The sequence below is a fragment of the Ctenopharyngodon idella genome, chromosome 15, assembly GCF_019924925.1.
Source record: "Ctenopharyngodon idella isolate HZGC_01 chromosome 15, HZGC01, whole genome shotgun sequence".
In the NCBI taxonomy this organism is placed as follows: domain Eukaryota; kingdom Metazoa; phylum Chordata; class Actinopteri; order Cypriniformes; family Xenocyprididae; genus Ctenopharyngodon; species Ctenopharyngodon idella.
Genome location: NC_067234.1, coordinates 593,746 through 618,120, shown reverse-complemented (window position 1 = coordinate 618,120; position 24,375 = coordinate 593,746). Strand labels below are relative to the sequence as shown.

Sequence of the window (24,375 nt, the reverse complement as noted above, 5' to 3'; positions counted from 1 at the left end):
TTTTTTATGAGTTTTTTTTTTTTTACAGTGTAACTGTGTTGAGCTATATAACAATGATTAGTTTTCTGTCGATAAAAGTATCCAAACAGTTGCTCTCCTGTCTAATAAAAGGCATACTTTAAAGCAGTGGTCTCAAACTGCCGGTCCGCGGGCCATTTACGCCCCCCCCTCCTCCCCCTCCACACGGCCCGCATCTGATCTCAAAAATAAAACATATTCCAGCCCGTTAAATTATGATTATTATTATTCTCTAGTTGTCAGGGATTGCATTTGTTCAGTACAGTGTTGTTCAGTGCAAGATGTTATAATTTTGATGTTATTTAAGCTAAAATAGATTAAGGGAAAAATATTTGCACTAACTGTTAAAAACTAATACTGTATGTAACAATGATAGAGACACTGCTGTTTACATTTTTTGTTAAGTATGGCAAAAATATTTTAGTAATGAAATTTGAAGTAAATGAGAAATAACGCAAAGGAAAGTAAATTTTCAGAAATGTTGCGCTTTCTTGTGCTTAAATGTTAAAATGGCTCTCCTATGAGGTGTCAATCACAGCAACGGCCCCCAGCCAATTTGAGTTTGAGACCCCTGCTTTAAAGCTTCTCTGGTGTTTCCATGGTTTCTATGGAAATCAAGGGTAGCACGGATATGACGTCTCTGACAGGCGACGCAATGACACGGGCCATTACACTGGTTAAAAAATAGCTGATTTATCTGGATTTAAACATTGTTTGGAAACAACAAAATATATAACATTCTTGTAGTATAAAAATATTACATATTGTGCCTTTAATAGATGTTTTATCCTTTCATTGTAAAGGATGACTAAAATATACATATCCTCACAATTCCTCATGTTTTGATCAAGCACACAAAAATAAATTATTGAAGTGCAAGGGATTATGGGTATTCCCTATGCAGCCACAATGCTTCTCTAATGGGCCTATAACAGATCCAACAATATATGAGGTTCAAAGTGCTTAAACTTTATATAGCTTTATAAAAGCAAACTCAAATGGTCTACTTTACAGGTAAATACAGTATTTCAAGAGTTTGACCTGACAAAACAGAAGTTGGATTGTTTACAGTGTATGAAAAGTGCCAGGGGCTTATTGTAATAACGTGGGACCTGTATTTTGCCTGTTTATCTCTCTCTGTGACATGCTGGTTTAATTCCTCTGCTATAATCCTATTACATCACATCAAATTATTACTGAGACGTAACCATGATGTCCATGCAGACAGAGACATTATCTGAGACAGTGCACAGCAAAGACAGGTAATCACAGCAAACGGTCAGGTAAGAATGACATTTCTCTTCCTCTAATTAATGACCACTGCAAACTTGGTTCACGGGGATAGTTCTGCACTGTAAAAATGAAATCCGTAAAATAACAGAAAAAGTACTGGCAGCTCATTACCTGGACATTATCCAGTAATTTTACGGAGATTTCCGTTAACCATGCAACACAACGCAATGAAGTGAAAAATTCTAAATACAGGTAAAACACCTGCAAAAAAATAAAATAAAAAAAAATGTTTTTATATATATTATACACTGATTGAATTGTTTGGTGTTCTGGTCTATAACACTGCTACAACATATCTAAAACCTGCTTAAAACATGCACAGGCCTTAGACTTGCTTGCACAAATACTGCAACTGGTAATGGAATTTGTTGATGGGAGTGAAAAATCTAGGTAAAACAGAGGGATGACAAAGCAATGAATCGGATTGAGCAAGATTACTTCTGACGTATTTCTGAGTGTATCTTGTTCGCAGCATCCAGTGTAGTAGCTGATCAGCACATTTCTTTAAGCCAGCTGCTCACATATACATTGGAATCGCTCTGAGAAAGCCACAAAAGGTAGTTTTTTGAGATTGCATGCTCTCAATTGCGTGCCGTTTTTCACTTACTCAGATGTATATGTGTAGCATTAGTACAACTGCCATGAGATCAGTCTTAGAATGCACATTTACATGCAAGAAAACAGAAACATCATGGGCATTTCAGAAACAAACTCATTACTCACAACATTATAATCTGATTATAATCTAATCCATCACCTATAGAGAGTAATCTGCTAATTCCACCTCAACCTGGATCATTGTAACAGACTCTGACAGTGTCAAGAACTCATGCAACAGAAATAAAATCTATCAGAATGACTACACTAGTAAACAACTGTAAACATAAAACTTTTCATCTGCTTGTTCGTTTCATATGGTCTGGAAGTATGAAAAGGAATGATGAAATGTCAACCACACACAATTTGTTACAGGATGTTGCATAAAATGGGCATATTCAGATGGAGCAATAACTTCCTATTATTTTTCCATCCTTAAAGAAACTATATGTAAGAATTTTGATGTAGGCTTGCTTATTTTTTGCCAATGTGTGTACAACTTGTAACGAAACTTTAAAAACAAGACCTTCCCTGACATCCTAGGTTGTCTATGGAAGCCTGTAGACTGATTTTTATGTGAAGGACTTGGAACGTTTTTGCTGGGAAAATCAAAAAGATGTTCAATGGCACATGAAACGAATGCTTATACAATTTTCAGGATAATGCTGAAAGAGCATTCTGTATTGTAATGTCAATGAGTCATGCAAAGAAAAGGGATTAATTCAAACTATAGTCTCGCATAGTCAGATATAATCTATAGTCTCAAATATACTTGATAATCAAACAATCATAACAGTGTAATTTTAATAACCTCATCTGTCGACATGTTGCCGGTGAATTGCAGAGCGTGTGCAGACATATCCACATCACTATGATCAGATGCTTTAACTGCTGTTTTCTCACCACTGCCATTTTTGTTATGCGTTTTGTTAACTTGTTAGTGAGAGGAAAACGCGCAGCACATTTACGTACTCTAAACGTCGCTCTCAGCAGTATGCGTCGGGATGTTTGTTAAAAGTATATCGCTGCAAAGGTTTTTCCAACTTTTTTTACTTCGCTATGAGTATATCGGGACCTTGAATCACATTCAGTCTCTATGTTACGTGTGTACGAGTGCGAGCATGAGCCATAAGTTGCTGGCTGCACTTCACTTAACGACCACCGGTGTCGCTAATAACAAGTGTTTCTGAATTGTACATCTATCCCCTTTAAACTGAATCAACAAACACAAACAAATGGCTCATTAGATCTGTATTATCTATCATCAGGTCTCCATTGAGGAATCATGTCAGGTTCACCTGAGATTGAGGAACTACCAGCAACACAAACAGGTGAAAAAAGACTTTAAAAAGAGTTACTTATTAATGAAACAAAGAAATATCCACATTACAGTAATCACATTGATTGCAGAACATATCCTGCTAACATCTATTCAATATACAGTAATGATGAGATAATACTGGAGATTTCCCTCATTACGCTGTGATATGCCTAAGACATGCTGAGGTCATCATGACAAAACACTTTCGGTACTTAGGGCCCAAAGGCGTGATCCATGACTGGAGGAAATTCAAACTTGAGAGTGAGGACCATGAAAGTATCCCTCCCAACAAGAGAGAGCTTCTCAGACAGATGTCCAACCCCAAATCTAATAATGACGACACTCGGGAAAAGCATGGCCGCAAGGTACTGTGAAAAATCCCCACCTGATATCTACACGTCATTCACAACAAAATTAGGAAATAATTTTAAAGGGTTACTTCACCCAAAAATGAAAATTTAGTCATTAATTATTCACCCTCATGTCATTCCACACCCGTAAGATCTTCGTTTGGAATACAAATTAAGATATTTTGGTAAGACTTTACAATAAGGTTCATTAGTTAAACATTAATTAATGTATTAACTAACATGAACTATCCATGAGCAATACATTTGTTACTGTATTTACTAATCTTTGTTAACGTTAGTTAATGAAAATACAGTTGTTCATTGTTTGTTCATGTTAGTTCACAGTGCATTAACTAATGTTAACAAGATTTTAATAATGTATTAGTAAATGTTGAAATTAACAAAGATTAATAAATGCTGTATAAGTGCAGTTCATTATTAGTTCGTGTTAACTAACGAAGTTAACTAATGTTAACTAATGAACCTTATTGTAACGTGTTACTGATATTTTTGATAAAATCTGATGGCTCAGTATTTGAGTATGCATTGAAAGCAAGTTAATTAACACTTTCAAACGCCCATTAAGGTACTAAAGTTATATTTAAAACAGTTCATGTGACTACAGTGGTTCAGCCATGATGTTATGAAACAACCAGAATACTGTTTGTGTGCCAAAAAAACAAAATAACGACTTTATTCAACAATATCTAGTGATGGGTGATTTCAAAACACTGCTTCATGAAGCTTCGAAGCTTTACAAATCTTGTTTTGAATCAGTGGTTCAGGTCGCTTTGGCAGTTTGATACGTGCTCCGAACCACTGATTCGAAACAAAAGATTCGTAAAGCTTTGAAACTTCATGAAGCAGTGTTTTTAAAAATCGCCTATCACTAGATATTGTTGAATAAAGTCGTTATTTTGTTTTTTGGCGCACAGAAAGTATTCTTGTCGCTTCATAACATTAAGGTTGAACCACTGTAGTCACATGAACTGTTTTAAATACGTCTTTAGTAGCTTTCTGGGAGTTTTAAAGTGTAAATTAACTTGCTTTCAATGGAGGCCTCACTGAGCCATTGGATTTGATCAAAAATATCTTAATTTGTGTTCCGAAGATGAACGAAGGTCTTACAGGTGTGGAACAACATGAGGGTGAGTAATTAATGACATAATTTTCATTTTTGGGTGAACTAACCCTTTAATTCCAAGAATCAAAGTACATTAACCATCATTATCTTACCAGTCAAACGTTTGTACATATTACTCATTCTACATGTTAAATGGTTTTTAAGATCATTAGAATCTTTTCTGAAACAATTCAGTCAAGTGTGACCAGATTGTTGACTGGCAGCATAAGAGTTTTATAATGTTTATTAACATTTTGCTGTGTCTGACCACACACAGATGAGCACTCAGGAATACGAGATGATCCAAGAAGAGGACGAAAGTTGTCTGCGTAAGTATCGCAAGCAGTGCATGCAGGAGATGCACGAGCGCCTGAGTTTCGGGCCTAAGTTTGATGCTGTGTTTGAGTTGGATAGCGGGGAGGCCTTCCTGGATGTCATCGAGAAAGAGCACCGCCTGACCCTAGTGGTGGTGCACATCTATGATGAAGGAATCAGAGGTTGTGACGCACTCAACAACTGCTTGACCTGCCTGGCAGCAGAGTATTCCACCGTCAAATTCTGCCGAATCAAAGCCTCTGCCACTGGGGCGGACGAGCGTTTTTCAGACGACGTTCTGCCCGCCCTGCTGGTGTACAAGGCTGGAGAGCTTCTGGGCAACTTCCTGTCCATTACAAAGCACTTGAATGAGGAGTTCTTCGCCATGGATGTGGAGAACTTCCTAAATGAGTACGGTTTGTTGCCAGAGAAAGAGACTGCAGCCTGTCCTGATGAGGAAGAGAATGCTGATGTGGAGTAAACAAGGAAATTTAAAAGGTGGAAGTGAATTACATTAGTCAACCTGTCAGACTTGTTTCAGAGATAGATCAAGTAATGACTCTGTGACTGCTGGTCCATGACTCCAACAAACACGCACACCTTAAGGCATTTACAGTTAAATACTTCATAGTGTTATCAAAAGCACACTGCTTGTTTCAGTTCCCAGGGTTCCCACAATTTTTTTTCAATGAGTTTCCATGACTTTTGACTTTTCCACTGGTTTTTGATTACTGTATAAGGATTTTTAAAGACCATTTAAATTCAGATCAATTCACTCATGAATCATTCGGACCAGTTAGACTAATTCGCTGAAAGTGACCCAAGTTTGAGTCCCAAATTGAGGTCCTTTCCTGATCCCGTTTCTTCTCAGGCTATTTGTCTCAACGGCAAAAATGCCCCAAAATGATAATTTTTAGGGAAAAACGTAATCACAAATTGCACATCACTATGGTTTGTGAAGAAGCTGATGGAATATTTTATATTGAAGGTAATTAATGTACTCCACCGTTCAAAAGTTTGGTCAGTAAAAATTATTTTGTAAGAAATGAATACTTTTATTCATCAAGGATGCATTAAATTGATCAAAAGTGACAGTAAAGATATTATGTTACAAAACATTTCTATTTCAAATAAATGCTGTTCTTTTGAAGTTTCAATTCATCAAAGAATCCTGAAAAAATTCATTGTTTCCATATTATGTAGCACAACTGTTTTCAACATTGATGATAAGGAATATTTCTTGAGATCCAAATCTCTAAAGGATCATGTGACTGGAGACTGGAGCAATGATGCTGAAAATTCAGCTTTACCATCACAGGAATACATTACATTTTAAAATATATTAAAATAGAAAACAAGTACTTTACATTGTAATAATGTTTCACAATGTTACTGTTTTTGATCAAATAAATGCAGCCTTGGTGAGCATTAGAGACTTCTCTCAAAAACATTAAATTTTTTTACTGACCCCAAAGTTTTTGAAAGGTAGTGTATATTCATCACAGAAATTAAACTCTCCTCAAATGTCCAGGTTTCCCATGACTGTGGGAACACTGTACTTGTCATATATTTTGTATCGAGCTGCTATCTGCTTAAAGAATAAATAATGATATCACAAAAAGTGTGATTTCATATGTTGTCACATTCCACTAAATGAATCAGGGTCAGGGTTTCTTCAAAATGAACGCAGAACAGCCAAGAACACTCCTTGCTCTTTTATGTCTTTATGACTATACAACTAGATTTGTCCTACAAATGTTGTTCTAAGTAAAACGTGCCCGGACATGTACCCAGCTAACTCAAAGATCACACAGTCACAGGATTACTGTGTGTGAGAGCAAGCATTCATATGCAAGTGCTTGTTTGGAGGTGCAGGTGAATGTGAGTTTAGGTCAGTATATCATTGTGGAAACTAAATGACTCTGTTAAGGTTACACATGATGATTTTGGTACTTTAGAACAGGGTTTTTTTGAAAGGGGGTACAATAATTATGGTTTGATCTTAAACTAGGAAAAAATGAAAAGGAAAAAGTAAACAAAAATCAAATGTTACCTAAAATCAAAACTAAATTTCACACAAATGTTTCACTGTCCCTGCCAGATTAAAATGTATTTATTTTAATGGATTTGCAATGTAAAAATCATAAGGTATGCACTACCAGGGTGTCCTTCATCTGAAAAGGTTGAAGATGGTTGATTTAGAATAAGGAGTGTCATCAACACGCATCATCTCACACAAACACACACAGACAAAAAAGGCACAGACATACACACAGACACATTTCATGCCGAGGGTATTTTCCATTCAATTTAATACATAATTTCCTGTATGCCTTTAATGGTGAGCCGTTACAGAAGCCAAATGGAATTGGTTTGATAATGACATGACAAATGGCACAATGATAATATACTGGAAAAGCCACAAACATTCTACAAAGACATGCGTGGATAATGACAGTTAACGTTTTTATTTTGATCTGTTATTAACGTTGCACAAGTGAAAACATGCCAGAAATCTTATTCCCCCCTCAAGGGGAAAAAATAAAATCAAAACAAAACACATGATTGTGTAATTTGGACTTAAGGTAACTGGTATGTTATTACCAAAATTAACATATTTAAAATATATGTTTTGAGCTACACTATACACTACCATAAATATGTGAACAACTGTTTTGAATTAACGGATTTTTCTATTCCAGTTATTCTAGTATAAATCAAATCACAGTGCTTCATCACAAAAAGGACTGTGTTTTTCCAACTTTGTGGCAACAATTTGTAGAGAAATGATTTGACTGGCCTGAACAAAGCCCATCACCCAACATCCTCACTGATGCTTGTGTGTCTTGCTGAAGATTTAATTTCAGAACAACGGCAAAATGATAAACAGCGGGCATCAGTAAGGTCAGACAGTGAATGTTAGGCACATAATTTTCTAGATTGTCATTATATAGTGTAACATTAACATGAGTCTTCTCTCAAATAGCCAAACCTGTTTATTAGAAATGATTACTGTAATGTAAAATAAACTATATGGCAAAAGTATGTGGAGACTTACTTTTGCCATATAGTGTATTTTACATTACAATAATCTTATAATAGACTTGTGGTCCAAATTTATTTATATTTAAGATTACACAATATATTATACAAACATACACACTCACTTGTACATTCTTTGCTACATATTTGCTATTTCCATTGTCACTCACTAAAATACAGCAGAGATGTTGCTGTGGCAAGAAGAGCAATGGTTGCTGCTACTGCCACACCTGTGTGTTTGTGTGAGAGAGAGAGAGAGAGAGAGAGAGAGAGAGAGAGAGAGAGAGAGAGAGAGAGAGAGAGAGAGAGAGAGAGAGAAAATCAGGTATGTGGCAATGGGCTAAAATGGGAATATGAGGATGTTTCCAAGAATTATAGAAATCACAAAAGGAAAAATATGGTCACACCTTGCCAACTAACAAACAACAAGAAGTCACTCACACTGTATCATTAGATAAAGTATCATTAACTATATTGTTGAGCCCCATTTAATATCATGATACAAAGAGAATGATTTATTGTATTAATAAAAGTATTACTCACAAAGAAATAGAGAGTGATTTAATATTTATATTAATAATTATTAATAATATTAGGCACTTACCAGCATAGTAGTGAGGGGCTTTGTGAATTTTGGAATTTTCAACTTCTGAGATGACATGTTTACTGGAACCATGGTCATCAGTTATCTCCAATTCAGGGGAAAATACTGAAGAAAAAAAATACATGCACAAACGTGTAAAAATTCATTAACTAGGTATTGAAGGCTTGTAGCGCTGAAGAGAGAGAAATGAGGCCAGAAGGGAAAAAAAGAGAGGAAAATAATCTCCTCTTTCCAAGGATTCCAAGTTGTGTTGTCATAGAGATGATAATCCAAAATTCCCAAAGGGCCTGTTATTACAAGGGATCAGACATTCTATAGCCTGTGGTTAAACATATTACTATGTTTTTCCTTTTACATATACATGAAAAACTTTTGTGGGCTTGAACTGGTTAGAACAAGATGCAAGGTGTAGCTGGCTATTATTTAAAGTGGAATGAGGCTGGGTGTGTCACAAGAGGTCTGTGTGCACTCATTTTGAAAAGGTTTATCACTTAGCATTCTGTAAATCACATACCTATACGCATTCTTAACCGTTTAACTAGTCCCTACAATACTTGTGGTTAGTCATCCATAAAACCCAGCAACGAGCTCTACATTGCACAATACCCTAGTAACAGATCTGAGGTCCACTTGGAAAAGCCTATAGATGATACAAACCAATACAATAGTGCAACTTCATGAGACACTCAAATAAAGTGAGAGAATTAATTAATCCTTAAAGCAGGGGTTCTTAACTCTGGCCTTCAACGTCCACTTTCCTGCAGAGTTTTGTTCCAGCCCTAATCAAACACACCTGAACAAGCTAATCAAGGACTGTGTCCGAAATCGCCCCCTATACCCTCATTCACTGTTCCCTACATTAGTCCACTAATATAGTTCACTTCAGGGAGTGAATGTAAATGAGTGAGTGAATTCGGTCACTGTGCCAGAAGGGCTGCCGCTTTTGTAAAGTTTGTGCTTGCCGTTTAATAATTATTTGAAACTTAGCAAACTGGCAGCTCTAGTAGTAATGAAAAGATTCATCTTGAACTCTGTCATGGAAACTATGTACAAAACTTAATTAAACAATTTAATAAATCAATTAAAAAGGAATTTATACCCGTTTGATATTATGCTGTAGCCACATTGGACCAACAGTTTGGAAAATGGATGATTCAGCCGTAGGCACCATCTTCTGGTCAGACACGGGAATTCATTAGGCGCACGACTCTCACAGTGCATTTTGGGTATTCTGTAGCCGTTAAGCATACATTGGTTGTACACTCGTTGTTGCGGTGCATTGTGGGATTGAACGAGTGCATGGTTTCGGACACCACTACAAATGGCTGTCCCCTCAAATAGTGCCCTATTTAAGGGTACAGAGGGCAATCTCGGACACAGCCAAGGTTTTCAGAATTTTTTTTCTTTACTTTTTTAAAACCATTACATTTTCTATGGCTATGTTTTTTCAGAATTACTAGAAAGTTAAAGGCAGCTGAGTTTGATCATGATTGGATCCAAACTCAGCAAGAAAGTGGACCTCGAGGTCCAGAGTTGAGAACCCTTGCCCTAAAGTCTCATATTGAAATATGGAAAACGTACACTGATTGTTCTCCAGACTAATATCTATGTCCTCTTCTGGTGTTTCCCAGTCCAACATCTCTTTCAGACGCTCAGCCACATCAGCAGTACTTTCATCTGGGAACATGTAGTCACACACAGACAGGCCGGAGAAAGGCATTGGGGCAAACACACGCCGAGGAAGAGCCTGTTGCCCAGTGCACAGACCTAGAAAAACAATATGGGAACTCATGTCTTGAATTAGGAATACATTTGTTTCTGTACTGTGTACAAAAATTAAAGACAAATGGTGGCACCCTACTGCCATCTAGTGGTCAGTTTGATGTTTGCAATCGTTGTTGTGGAACTTGTTATGGAATAGATCACCTTAAAGTTTAAAATTCTGACATTTACTCAAAATGTAAAAAATACATTGTAAATCAAAGGGAATTGAAACTGTTTGGTTCCCAACATTCTTCAAAATATCTTCTTTTATGTTCCACAGAAGAAAGAAAGTCATACAGGTTTGGAATGACATGATGGTGAGTAAATGATGACCCAGGTGAAAAAAAAAGTATACTTCCATAATGTACTTAATGTGCTCTATTTTCACGCACTAATTTTGTACTTAATAAACAAAAAATTCTTCTTTAGTACTTCTTAAGATAATCTTAAGAACATCTAAGTGTACTCAGCAGTGCTATTTTGAGACACTATGAATATGAACTAAAATGTGCTTTTAACATACTACCTCTGTATTAAAAAAAAAAAATTATTTAGTTGGTTAAAGACGAATTTTTAGTATATTAAGTACAAAATTAGTGCATGAAAATAGAGCACTTTAAGTACATTATGGAAGTGTACTTTTTTCACCTGGGGACACAATGTTCATTTTGGGGTTGACTTTTTTTTCTTTCGACATCACACATGAGACATGATGGACCACTTTACCTTTGTGACTGCCTTCATTTATTAAAAGATCTTCCAGAAACATCTCCACTCTAGAGGAAACCGTGTTTATGATGTCTCTCTTAATGGCCTACCAGTGCAAAGGAAAAATTAAATCAGTATCAGTCTTTTCAAAGACAGCAAATAACAGGCAAATATAAGAGTGTATTTTAGTCAGGTTTTTGTTCATGACAAATATTGTGTGAAATAATGTTTATGTTATGGCTGATAACAAATGAATGGCTGATATTAAAATTGTTTTGTCTAAACAAATGAATAATAAAACAATAAGAAGTAAAATCAATCATTTTAAATGCTAGTTGAAATGAATTCAGGCACAACCTTATAATGTACAGTGTGAAAAATTTACAATGAGATTTGCTTAAGATTATATTTAACAGTGTTATTTAATTATTATTAGTGTTAAAAAAAAAGAGTAACTTTTGAGTGTTACTGACTGTAGTTGACTGCAAAGGTTATTTAAATGTAAAATACATTTACATATCTAATATTGATATATATCATCTTACATACATATATAATACCAAAATATTGTGCATCCCTAAGCATGAAGCATTGAAAATAGGCTTTAATGACCTGTGCTGCATGTCTGGCTTTGGGTTTGTTGTTGTGGATGTAGGCCCTACAGTGAACCACCCCTCGAACCCTTATGGAGCCACTGCACAGCTGAACCAGAGCACTGCACCGCTCATCCAGTTCTGGCTGCTCCTGTCACATTGATATTTTTATTAAACCTTTGACTACACACAGATATATGCCCCATTGATAATGTTTGGTATTATAAGATAAGATTAAGATAAGCTCACATCTGAGACAAGGATCCGGGCTGGGAGTGTCTGACGATGGGCTGTCTTTATGTTCTTTTTCTGAAAGAAAAAAATGTCTACTTCATCTCAAATGTTGAATCAGTACAACAGAGGAATGACAGAATTACATCTTTACCTGTCCTGAGAGGAGTTCAGAGTCATCTAATGCCTGTCTGCCACTTATGAGACAGTTACCAGCCTCAATCTGTTTAGCCCACCTCCTAAGACCATCCTGGACAAGGGGGGTAAAGGAAGATTAAATTCACAACCTGTATACGCTGCTTATTTTCTTTTCAAATTTTTTTTTTCAAATTTACATTCTACACAAAATCTTTCATAAATAAAACACTTGTCTTCATATACCCCATCTGTCTTCTGTCTCACCTTAATGCACTTGTCTGTGTTATCAGAGGATCCTGTCAGAGGGATCTGCAGATCCACCTCAACAGAGCAGGTCAACATAGGCCAAGATGATGAGACATCTGTCTGATACTTCCAGTCTGCTGGCTTGGCCGAACTCTATAAATCAGTATGCACAGCAAAATACAATACTCTGTGCCACACTATTCCAAGTTTTTACACCCAAAAAAATGTCTCTCACCTTTGGATCTTTTACATCAAGCGTTTTGCAGACAGTTCTGTACATTTTAAGTCAAGGATCATGCAAACTTTTGAGGTTATTCATAGCAGGTGATGCTTATAGATCACGGAGGAAATTATGTAATGATGTAGAGTGCAGGATACTTCTTAGTTTTGGAGCAGATGTGCAGGGTGACTCGATCAGTCACATCCTCTTCTGTCAGTTCCCACAATCTTCCCTTACCTATGCATTTATCCATGGCAAATATAAGCTACATAAAGAGATCAGCACAAAAATAATTGATGAAGTTATGATGGCCTACAAAATCATCTTTAATAAAATTTAAAATGTGGTCCAGTCAATTTTTAAATTAAGTAGTATAATAAAATTAGTATAATTTATTTAATTTATTAATAAATACATTTAATAATAAAAAAAATTATTAGTTTATTCTAACTAATAATCATATTAGCTAATAAAAAGACAAATACATCAAGGACTGTACCCTTTTTAACGTGTTTTGGGCATCTTTGGAGAGTTCAGGTGGGGTTACTAAAAACAAGCCAAGAATACAAAGACCTCCTGGTAACATGCGGGACACCTAGAATAAAGAATATCAAATCCTTACCTGTACAACTAGACTGTAAAAACATTTCATGAGTCACTCAGGCCTACCCACCTGCCTGGCATGTTCTGTGACCCACTCCACATCAATGTCATCCAGTGGGCTGCCCCCTCTGGAAGAGTTCAGCTGCCCCTCACTCTCCCTGTGAGGAGTCTGCACGGCCAGCACCACAAAATCTCTCTGAGGAGAGGACTGTGAAAAGAAAATGTTAGGAAAAATAGTTCTGTGAACTGACGTAATTAAATATAGGTTAGTTTAGTTTCCTCACTTGACCAGCCAGGAGTCCAGTCGCACATGATCCGGGATCTGCCTGAAGACCACCAAGATATTTCGCCACAGCTTCATCTACAATATAACTCCTACCCATTCTGCCCGTAAACATAAAGAAAGAAATATCAATATTGTGTCATATTAACCTGCTCGCAAGTTGCAACGGTACAATAACCACCAAACATATGTTACACTTCCCAAACAGATACCAAATAATGTTAAAATATTTTTATATGTCAGTTTCACTGACAGGTATTGCAGTTATTAAGTGAAATATTAATATTACTATTACTATTAAAATTATTACCTGTACCAGTACAAATGAATGTGTCAGTGTCAATCTTTTCAATGACAGTAAATAACAAACAATCAGGAAAAAGTGTATTTAGTCAGACTTTTGATCATGACAAATATTGTGTGAAATAACTGTCATATTATGGCTGATAACCAATAAAGGTCCAGTATTAAAATTCTACACCATTTTGTCTAAATCATTTTTTAAAAAAAAAAAAGAAAGAAAAACACTAAGAAATTAAATAAATTGTTTTGAATGCTAAAATAAAAATTTACGCATCACACCTTATAATTACAGAATGAAAAATTAATACTATTGTTATTATTCTCCCAGAAATCACTGTTTGTACAGCTTAGTTTCAAAATATAGAAGCAGTTGAACGTCTTGAATAAAAACTAAAAGTAACACATTTGAAAGAGTAAACTTCTTTAAAAATACATTGAGAATAATGCTATTTTACGAACCATACAATATGACAATTATGTTTCTGAAAGTACTGCAAAGAAAATCCAGTAAACGTACCTTCAGTTCAAGCACACAGCTGATAAGTTCTCAGTGGAACCAATACGTGTGACACGTCGTCGCATCAAACACACGCAACTCAATTCAAGAGACCTGATTGGATAATACGTCTGTAGGTCCGTGCTGCTTTGCGGCTTGAGTTTATATCGCTCACATATGACGTAAGGGCAGCTAATGCTAATGCTTGCATTGAGCTGGAGAGATGGCGGCACTTCTTCAGCAAACACTGGAGAGAAGTGAGATAAACAAACTGCCGAAAGCCATTCAGAACAAGCTCGAGAAGGTTCTGTCAGAGCAGCAGACGGAAATAGACTCGCTGAAATCACAGCACGAGCGGTATAAAGCAGACTGTGGTGAGTAACGGTAGCAGGCGGGCCAGATAGTCATTCAACAGCTGTGTGTCTTATAAAGTAGTGTACTGGCTGATTAGACAACATGTTTAGGCATTATAAACGCTTTTATACAGATGAAGAACAAGTTGTCTGGGAAATTATTCTGGAGAGGCTAGTATCTTCTGCACAAATTAACTGAGTTAGCAAGTAGACTAACTCTACTTAAGTTTTTTGGTATAAATAGTTAACTAGTTAATACTGAGATGTAGTGGCAGACCAAAGAAAGTTTTTGGCTCACGTTTGTCTGTTTTGCTGTCTTTTCCACTTAAACAATATGTGTGAAATTGGCAGTCCCCTTGATGCTGAGATAAACAAGATAATGGCTAACCATATAACGCCTTCCTTGTAAATTTATAAAGCATTATTAATTAACTCATCTTGTTTTATTTTATTTAAATTAGCAGTCCTAATCGTAAATGAAGTGTCAAAGAGCTGTTGGTATGAATTGTCCCAGTGAAACATGTTACAAATATTTGTTTTTAATCAACAGAGCAACAGTACTTTAATCTTGAGAAGAAGCTAGCTGAGAGTCAGGAGCAGTTCTTGTCCCAAAGTAAAGAGTATCACAGTATTAAGGAGGAGAACAGCCGTCTCTGTAAGTACTATGTTTATTTTGTTTTTATATATGAATTGTATTGACACTAAACTGCTGTATAACATGAGTCTTCTTTTGCTTCTTTTAAAGCCGAGGAGCTTAAGAAGTTGAAAGATATAGAGGAAGAGCAGGGAACAACGCAAGAGGTAACTATTTGAGTTTCTCATCTGTCATGCTTCATACGGTCCTTAATATTTTGAGCATTTAAAGGTGATTTAAATATCCCAATGTTTTTTACATTTCAGAGTACGCCACCAAGAGCCAAATATGAAATTGAGGCAGAAAACCGAGAGCTCTCACGGATGCTTGAGAAGAGATCTCAAGAAGTGGAAAACCTCAGTGGTATGGCACTGTTATTTACATCAGTGATCAAGGTTGTCATTGACTTTGGAGTTTTATTTTATTAACCATATAGGATTGCTTTCATTACTTAAATGAGGACTTAGAGGATTTTTTTATTTGTATATAGTGTTGTTACTGTACAGAAATTTGGCTATTATATGTAACAAATTTAATACTGTAGCAAAAACTAATATGCTATTGATCAGAGTTCTTTATAAAAATGAAATGTCAGTGTTTAGATTTATTAATTTTAATTAAATATTGCTTTGTTGTTCAACTAATCTGTCAATCAGAAATAAATTCAAGTTTCTCACATGTGTTTAGATTTATTTAATCTATCAAATATTTATTTTATTCAAAATTAGCCACTTTTTTGTCATGTCAAAAAATTTGTTAAGAAGTTGTTGATTTCAGCAGATAATATTTCTGATTCAGTCATCACACTGAAAAAAAGACTGAGCACATTGCAGTGTGAGATATAATAGCGCATAATGTGTTCTACTGCAGTTGAGTTGGTATTTGGTACCAAAGTACCAGTATTTTTAAAAGGATAGTTTACCTAAAAATAAAAATGTACTCACCCTCAATTTGTTCCAAACCTGTATGAATTTCTTACATGTACATTCATACAGGTTTGGAACAACTTGAGGGTGAATAAATTCTGTCATCACTTTTCATTTTTGGGTTAACTATCCCTTTAACGTGTAATTGCTAACATGTCTCTTATGGTCATATACAGAGGATCTCAAACGTCTCAATGACAAACTCGCGGAGACGAGCACAATCAAGATGGAGCTCCAGCTTAAACTAGATGAACTTCAGTCATCTGAGGTTTCCATTCAGGTAACCAGTGACTCTAATTTAGCTGTTATTTGGTCTCTGATGAGTTAATACATCTGACCATTCCATATTTTGATTTGGTTATTTAAATGATTTACTGTGTTGCTTTCTTGTCAGCATCGTGAGAAACGAATGGAACAAGAAAAGGAGCTTCTCCAGAACCAGAACACATGGCTGAATTCAGAGCTGAAGAGTAAGACAGATGAGCTGTACACAGTATCCAGAGACAAGGGCAAAGAGATCCTGGAGCTCAGGTGCTCTTTAGAGACCAAGAAGGAAGAGGTGTGAGGAGTTTTTGAGACTCATATTTATATATTGGGCTGTATTCTTATCAAATCACCTATCTGTATCAATCATATACTGTATATGTCATAATCAGGTGACCAGACTTCAGGACCAAGTGAACACGCTCAAGAAAAACAATGAAAACATGCAGAAGAGTACCGAGGATCTGATGAATAAACTCAAAGAGGTTCACTATCAACTTCTTATTCTTGTTTGCTCTACCCCTCGACATAGGAGAGAAATTTAATTAAGGTGTGTTGTTTGACTTATATTTTTAGGCTAAAGAACAACGGGCCTCCATGGAGGAAAAGTACCGCAATGAGCTGAATGCTAACCTTAGACTCTGTAAATTGTACAAGGTTAGTAAATGTTGATATTGGTTGTGCAGCGTTCGGTGTTAATGTGTGGTATGATTAAAATCTGAATCCTTTTGTTTGTTCACAGGATGCAGCAGCAGATTCTGAAGCCAAGAATGCTGAATTGAACAGAGCTGTTGAAGAGCTCAACAAACTGCTGAAGGAGGCGATGGAAGGTTTGAACAGTTCCTTGTAATGATTTTCCCTCTAAACATTTCTTGTGTTCAGAATAAATGGCTGACTTTTAAGTTTTCTTGCAAATTAAAATGCTTAAATTAGTATTTATTTATTTAGCTTATATATATATATATATATATATTTTTTTTTTTTTAGCTTATACATATTTAATTCATTCCTGTTGCTCAAACATTGGAACATGGCGCTAGCAACGCTAAGCTCATGGGTTTGAATAAATGTTTGATAAAATGTATAACTTGAATGCAGTGCGAGTCACTTTGTGTAAAAGCAGCTGCCAAATGCGCAAATGTTTAATAAATTAAATAAAATTCTAAAATTTAATATAAAATAAACTTACTTTCTTACTTTATATTTATTTTATCTTTCCATTGGTTATTTTACGCAAAAAAAATCACATTTTCTGCAAATGCCTACCTATTTTTTTTTTTTTTTTTTGTCATGTCAATTTTTTTTTATGATGGTTAAAATTGTAGAAGATATTATTTTCTGATTCAGTCATTACAATGGAAAAGGAAGGTTGAGCACATTGCATTGTAGGATATAATACATAGCATAGTGTGTACTATTGTATATTGTGCTTATTGGGAAATGTAGAAGGCCAACCAGGTAATGAAAAACAAAACCTATGCACAGTAGGTAAATACTGCAAATATAGTAGTAATATCAGTAGTATTGTAGTATGCTTTTCTGACCATATCCATATCCATTGTCATTGTTTTGTTTTGAGTGTTTACAAATGTTCTCTCTTTGCCTCACTGTGAATGTTGTGCTGAGTTTAAATGCATCTTCCATCAACAGCAAATAAAGGCACAGAGAAGAAGCTGGCAGAATTGCAGGGTGTGAGGGAGAAAGCAGAGTCTGATCTACATGAGAAGGTCAGGAATCTGGAGAAAGAGCTGGAGAATGCCAACACACGCCTTGCAGAATTTAAAAGGAGAGGTAATGCACGCAAGCACAAAAAAAGTTTGTCAGTTTTTGTTTTAGGCTGAATCTTTTCAGTGTACTTGGATTATACTTTTTATGGGTTTGTGCCAAATTTTCGGTTGAATCATGTCATTGTGCAAGATTTCAGTCTGAATTTATGTACTTCAAAAGGTGTTCCAGCTCTCACAGAAGAGGAGCTGACAAACCTCTCGCCAACTGCAGCTGCAGTGGCCAAGATTGTTAAGCCGGGCATGAAGCTAATGGAGGTATAAAATGTTTATCACAAAATAATTATCAGTTGCCTGCATTAGCATGATTGATTTTAGTGATATGTAATGTTTATCGTGTATTTTGTCTGTATTTGCTCTCAGCTGTATAACGCCTTTGTGGAGGCGCAAGACCAGCTGCACCTGGAGAAACTGGAGAGCAAGCGTGTGAACAAGGTTCTGGATGAGATAGTTCTGGAGGTGGAGACCAAAGCTCCCATCCTGAAACGCCAGAGAGAGGAATATGAGAACATGCAGAAGTCCATGACTAGCCTCTGTGCCAAACTGGAGCAAGCTATGAAGGTTTGCGCATATTTGAGATTGACCATCATGTTTTTTGCCGACTATCAGTAGATGCTAATCTGTCTCTTTTCTCTATATCAGGAGGTCCATCGGCTGCAGAAGGAGACAGATGAAGCCAATAAGAGAGCTTTAGGGCTAGAGAGAGATAATCAGAGATCAAAGAGACAACTAGCAGACATGTCTGAACAGGTAAGCCTCTTACAGTAAAAATTGAGATGAAACCCCTAGATTCAGCCTCAGACAGCACAGTAATTCTGATCACAAAATCTACATGTATTTCCACAATTTTTTTTTTTCTTCATATTCAGGTAAGTGTGCTGCTGGTGGAGGTGGAGGAGGCACGTGGTAATCAGGTGGTGCGTGAGGACTTGAGCTCGGCTGTGAGCAGCAGCTCTGAAGTCCAGGGCTCACGGCAGGTGGCCTTCCGCAGCGTCCAAGAGCTTCAGCAGCAAAACCAGAACCTTCTGGCCCAGATCAGAGACCTGGAGGAGCAGAGAGAGAGGGATCAGAACCAGGCTAAGACTGCCAGGTACCGGCCTTGTGATCTTGGGAGTGACATAGAGACCATAGGAATAAATACACACATTTCATCTTAGAGAAGATCTGCCAGAAGAGAACTTTTATGTAATTTGCCCTGCTATTTTTCAGTAACACTATGAAGATCAGTAAAAAAAAAAAATCAGTATCTGCTCTTTCAGACAAACAGAGTTGGAACAGAGTCTGGAGAAAGTTCAGAAGGAACTGGAGCAGATCAAAGAACAGCAAAACCATCAGAAGCATCTGGCTGACTCTGCCATCCGACAAAGAGACATGTATCGTATCCTGTTGCAGACAGCCGGAGTTGAGCTTCCACCGCAAGGTGAAAATTTACCCCTTAGACCAAAAGGCCTCTGCTTTTTATTAGCTTTTGATCCAAATTTGAAAATAAGTCTTAACTCATTCGCCTGTGGTTGTGTTTAGGTTCAGAGGCTGGGTCTCAGTCCACCACTCCCAACAGGCCAGGACCCATGTCCACCAGATCTACACCCCTGAGGTCTGCGGCTTCAGAATCTGTCCAGGCAACTCAGGCTAAAGCAGCACTTAAACAGGTTAGACAGATTTACTCGCCTTGCTTTTCTACTTTATAGAGTTCCTTCAAAAAATTTTTTTTTTTTTTTTTTTTTGTCATTTTCTTCTAAACCTGTATGCTTTTGTTGAATGGAAAAGAGCACCATAAACATTCGGCTAGATTGCTCTTTTTGTGTTTCAAGTGTTACAGGTTTGGAATGACATAAAATTGAGTAAATTATGACAATTTTCATTTTTGGGTAAACTGTTCCTTATAAAATGACTCTGTAGCTCAAATCTCATTTGGACATTTAATATTAACCATTAAACTGTTTCACCTCATAGCTTAATGATGCCTTCATAACATATAAAAAGGAGAAGGCAGAAAACGACAAGCTTCTGAACGAACAGATTGAGAGGCTTCGTGGTCAAGTGTCTGATCTGCTTTCACAAAAGGCTAAACTTTCCTCTCAGCTGGAGTTCGCATTTAAACGGTGAGCACTTTTCTGAAATATCGCTGTTTGCAGGCAATCTGAATAAGTTGGATTTTAATGTTTTTACCTCACTTTAACATGAGCAGTCCAGCCACAGCTACAAGTAAATAGTTTGTTGCATGTGGCTTTTATCTTTACTTATTTACAATCAACATTTCATACACAGAACATACAAACCTTTTTACCAGAATATTATAATTAAGATCAGCTGCAGATTTGAGATTGCCCCACTTATTATCACGTTACATTACGTAAACCTCGCTGCAGACCAAGACGATATCAATCTGCTGAATTCCTCCACATCTTGTAACATTCTAAAACAACATTCAGAGGCAATAAATACTACTTTAAGGCAATTATGAGATAATGCGTGTGTCGTGCGTGCTTGAAGACTGTCAATTAACATTAGAGCACCACCTTCAGGCTGAATAACGCAAGGTCATTAGACCTCTGCCAAAAGTTTTCTGCATGTGTTCAGTGAATAGAATATAAAGTTTATGGTCAGGAGCTTCTACTGATTAAGATGTTAATAATGTTATGGGAAAGATGCCATATAGGAATTTGTTTTGAATATAATATCCTTATTTTATAAATTAACTTTAATTTTCTCAAAATATGGTGAACTTTTTGTAGTGGTGTGTAAAAATACAAACTGAATTGACAAATAGAACATTTTTAAATAGTTTGTTTAATTCAAATTCCATCTCATGATTTGAAAAGGATTGAATTCTTAAAATCTGAATTGGTCCATGGCAGGTATGAGATGCTTCAGGAGAATGTCAATGGCTTTCGAAGAGAGACTGAAGCCCTGAGGGAGAAGAATCAAAAGATGAGTGCCACTCATCAGAGACATGAGCAAATCATTCACACAATGACTCAAGATCTGAGGGAGGCCAATGAGAAACTAACCATGGCTGAGGTGAGAGAAAGTTAAATACTATATAGACCATCAGCAAACTAATATTCAATATTTAGGGCCTGAGCACAGATGGTGTGAGGACCCTATTGTAATTGCTCAGTCAGTTCTTCTCTGAAATGAATCGCATTTTTGAGGGCCTAAACATGCTCAAAATCTCATGAAACTTTGCACACGCGTCAGAAGTGGTGACAATTTTCTTCTGATATGGGTTTCAGAAATAGGTGTGGCAAAATGGCTCGATAGTGCCACCTACAAAATTTCAATTAAGGGCCTTTCTCGCTACGTTTCACGTACAAGTATGAAATTCGGTAGACACATGTTACAGCCCAATAACTACAGAAAAGTCCCTGGGTGCAAAATCTGAAAACCCAACAGGAAGTGAGATATTTTGAATTTCAGTTTTTGCCATTTCCAGGCGTTGTACTTTAACAAACTCCTCCTAGAGATTTTATCAGATCAACATCATATGTTGTCAGTCTAATCTTAAGGCCTTAGCGATGTTTAATTGCAACGATCTTGAGTTTTTGCTGAAGGGTGTGTGGTCGTGGCGGCCTGACAAAGACTGATGTTTCGCCATGAAACAGGAAGCTGTTGAAATTCAGGCATGCAATATCTGATCTGCCCCAAACTTCACATGTGTGATAAGAGTCCTGGCCTGAAGACATCTACATGCCAATATTCAGTTAGTCATAGCGCCACCTGCTGGCAACAGGAAATGGCATGCTTTGCACTGTAATTCACTCCCATAAACACATTTAAATATGCCATGAAGTACCAAACATGCTAGAAACACGTTAAATCATGCAACACTTGGCTAAGTGCTAAAGTATGCGATTAACGCCACGAAAACAGGAAGTTGTTGTAACTCAGGCATACAATGTCTGATCTGCTCCAAACTTCACATTTGATAATAGTCCTGGCCTGAAGACATTGATGAAGTATTTTATCTATCTTAAAGAAAACAATTGTAGAATTAGTTTGCTTACTATAAAGCACACTAAGCATATTTTGCTGGTAGTTTTCCACCAGACAACAGGAGGATGTGAAATGAATAAGATCATTATTAAGGGTGTCCAGGGTTTTTCCTACATTGAAAACTTTTTGGCAGCTGCCAAAATGAGTTTTTGTTTAGCCAAAGCCTTATTTGATCAGTTATTGAGAGTTGTTTATTAGTGATGCAGATGATTGCTGCGCTGACGGACAGAACGAGCAGAGAGATCCTCCCTCGTGCGCGCGAACTCTCTCTGTCTTCAAAGTAAGCACTGTCTTTGCACTCTCTCTGTCTCGCACATAATAAATTAAATCAACTGACACGATGCTAAAAGTTCGGAAGACCGAATCCATGTTTCACGGGGCGCATTCGGAGAATGTTTTCCCTGAATAACCGCTGGGTGTGAATAGTGCTCAAAAGAACGTCACCTCATCTTCTCTGACAGGCGTCCCGCACATGCAGCTGACATAAACCACACTTTCAGTAAACAAAAAGAAAATCCTATCCAGTGATGGTGTTTTCTGTGTTGACAAATCTTTTGCGATGTCCTAATAACAGTCGCGATTCGCACGCAACGCGTCAACGTCCGCTAATGTCTGATTTGCGACCTAATGACTAATTTGAACAGATTTATTTTAATGAATCATTAAAACAAATGATCTGCCCACACGGTCTATAACGAATCATTTACTCGAACAACTCTGAAATGAGAACATAAGTGTGCTTACCCCATTTAGCAAGAGTGGTTAGTAAAATTAGCCTTAATAATCCACAGTATTTTCAGGTTATTTAAATGACAATATGTAGTAAATTAGGCCTACCTATAAAATCAGTTTAGACTGGAGTGAGGTGAAACCAGAACAAAGCAAGATGTTGTTAGCTAGGTGCATTCAATTGTATATGGTAGAAATTTATTGTATTATTAGTTAATGTAACTTTTTAATGCTACTTTTTAATACTGATTATTAATTATTATTGTTATACATACCAAAATAATTGTCAGGTCTAGCAAAGAAGCATCTTCTCTTACAAAGCTATGAAATCACAGATTTTTTTTTTGCAAAGAGAGCAAGAACGAATTACAGTAAGAGTGACTGGTACTTTATTGTCAGTATTGGGCTCGCAGATCACGTGGGTAGGGCACTTTTTACTGTTTGTGTGGATGACCATGTCTGTCACCACCAAAGACCGTTTTTGACCGTTTTACCGCCCTGGGTAGAGAAATTCAGATGTGGAGCTGGCATCTCACTTTGTTGCTTGTCAATAAAATTAAACTCCTGGGACCTGGAGCTTCGACTCTGAGAGTTTTCTTTGAGACCAGAACTGAAGGAACATTGAATTTGCCACAACAACATCTACATGGCAATATTCAGTTACAGTCAAAGCGCCACCTGTTGGCAGCAGGCCAACAATCACTTGTGGCACTTTGAAATTACTTTGCCATAATTCTCCTGTATTTACTTGCTTTCATGCGTGTCACCCACTGTTCACTGTTTCCCTAAGGCCAACGGGTGGTGGTGAGCCCATGTGCGAGGGGCCCTTTCATCGCTGCTTGCAGCTTTTGTCAATTTTATTTTTTTAATTTTTTAATTTTATTCTTTTCTCTCTACCAGTTGCGCGTTGAGAATATCCGTAAGGAACGAGACATTCTGAAGCAGGTGGAGAACAGACTGTCCCAGGAGAAGGAGTCTGTCCTGACCGAGCAGCGGGGCCAGAATCTCCTGCTCACCAACCTCAAATCCATTCAGGTACAGCTTGTTTACATATCCCAACCAACTTTGTCTAAGCACTCTTCTCTTTGGCCTTATTCTTAATTTCCTTATTGTATCACAGCTTATGACGGAGCGCTCTGAGACTGAGACCAAGCAGCGCTACAATAACCATATCCAGCGTCTGGAGAAGGAGATTATCCAGTTAAAGAAGAAACTGGAACAGGAGGTGGAACAGAGACACGCACTGGAACGCAACCAAGACGTAAGCTTGTAAATTGACTTCCTTTTTATTATGGAGGATTTACAATAGTCAGCTTGTTGGTTTTTGCAGTTGACTTGTGTCAAACCTCTACAACCAAACAAGTGGACCTGTCTACACTGTCTGGACCTGTCTAAACCTCCACAATCAAACCTCTACAAACCCACAAGTGGACCTGTCTAC

The 24,375-nt window shown here is 36.9% G+C and overlaps 3 protein-coding genes across 8 annotated transcripts in view; 2 read left to right on the top strand and 1 right to left on the bottom strand.

Moving 5' to 3' along the window:
• Nucleotides 1-789: 789 nt before the first annotated feature.
• LOC127494956 (phosducin-like) lies at nt 790-7,163 on the top strand. 2 transcript variants are annotated; one of them, XM_051861218.1, is made up of 3 exons: nt 790-3,239; nt 3,446-3,594; nt 4,980-7,163. In XM_051861218.1, the coding sequence occupies exons 1-3, from the start codon at nt 3,194-3,196 to the stop codon at nt 5,496-5,498; spliced, it is 714 nt and encodes a 237-aa protein (XP_051717178.1). In that variant the 5' UTR covers nt 790-3,193; the 3' UTR covers nt 5,499-7,163. The 2 variants fall into 2 exon arrangements, with proteins under 2 accessions (XP_051717178.1, XP_051717179.1); XM_051861219.1 differs by having other exon boundaries at nt 795-3,594.
• Nucleotides 7,164-7,305: 142 nt separating this feature from the next.
• On the bottom strand, nt 7,306-14,389 carry LOC127494953 (protein odr-4 homolog). 3 transcript variants are annotated; one of them, XM_051861211.1, is made up of 14 exons: nt 14,270-14,389; nt 13,451-13,550; nt 13,237-13,374; nt 13,063-13,158; nt 12,722-12,828; nt 12,579-12,615; nt 12,362-12,496; nt 12,114-12,209; nt 11,978-12,037; nt 11,748-11,879; nt 11,154-11,241; nt 10,245-10,430; nt 8,664-8,768; nt 7,306-8,289 (listed from the first exon to the last, which is right to left on the bottom strand). In XM_051861211.1, exons 2-14 carry the CDS (start codon nt 13,547-13,549, stop codon nt 8,222-8,224), a joined length of 1,347 nt encoding a protein of 448 aa, XP_051717171.1. In that variant the 5' UTR covers nt 13,550; nt 14,270-14,389; the 3' UTR covers nt 7,306-8,221. The 3 variants fall into 3 exon arrangements, with proteins under 3 accessions (XP_051717171.1, XP_051717173.1, XP_051717172.1); XM_051861213.1 differs by having other exon boundaries at nt 11,748-11,873; XM_051861212.1 differs by lacking the exon at nt 14,270-14,389 and adding an exon at nt 14,212-14,246.
• Nucleotides 14,390-14,418: 29 nt separating this feature from the next.
• LOC127494949 (nucleoprotein TPR-like) overlaps nt 14,419-24,375 on the top strand; it is a 25,106-nt gene continuing 15,149 nt past the window's right edge. For all 3 annotated transcript variants that reach the window (XM_051861201.1, XM_051861200.1, XM_051861199.1), the window contains exons 1-20: nt 14,419-14,622; nt 15,152-15,256; nt 15,347-15,402; nt 15,502-15,598; nt 16,338-16,441; nt 16,556-16,720; nt 16,818-16,910; nt 17,002-17,082; nt 17,168-17,255; nt 18,076-18,216; nt 18,373-18,467; nt 18,573-18,770; nt 18,852-18,959; nt 19,079-19,299; nt 19,469-19,629; nt 19,731-19,858; nt 20,163-20,311; nt 21,068-21,230; nt 23,835-23,969; nt 24,055-24,195. In XM_051861201.1, coding sequence (XP_051717161.1) covers nt 14,472-14,622; nt 15,152-15,256; nt 15,347-15,402; nt 15,502-15,598; nt 16,338-16,441; nt 16,556-16,720; nt 16,818-16,910; nt 17,002-17,082; nt 17,168-17,255; nt 18,076-18,216; nt 18,373-18,467; nt 18,573-18,770; nt 18,852-18,959; nt 19,079-19,299; nt 19,469-19,629; nt 19,731-19,858; nt 20,163-20,311; nt 21,068-21,230; nt 23,835-23,969; nt 24,055-24,195 — 2,580 coding nt within the window. In that variant the 5' untranslated portion in view covers nt 14,419-14,471. The remainder of the gene's footprint in view (nt 14,623-15,151; nt 15,257-15,346; nt 15,403-15,501; nt 15,599-16,337; nt 16,442-16,555; nt 16,721-16,817; nt 16,911-17,001; nt 17,083-17,167; nt 17,256-18,075; nt 18,217-18,372; nt 18,468-18,572; nt 18,771-18,851; nt 18,960-19,078; nt 19,300-19,468; nt 19,630-19,730; nt 19,859-20,162; nt 20,312-21,067; nt 21,231-23,834; nt 23,970-24,054; nt 24,196-24,375) is intronic.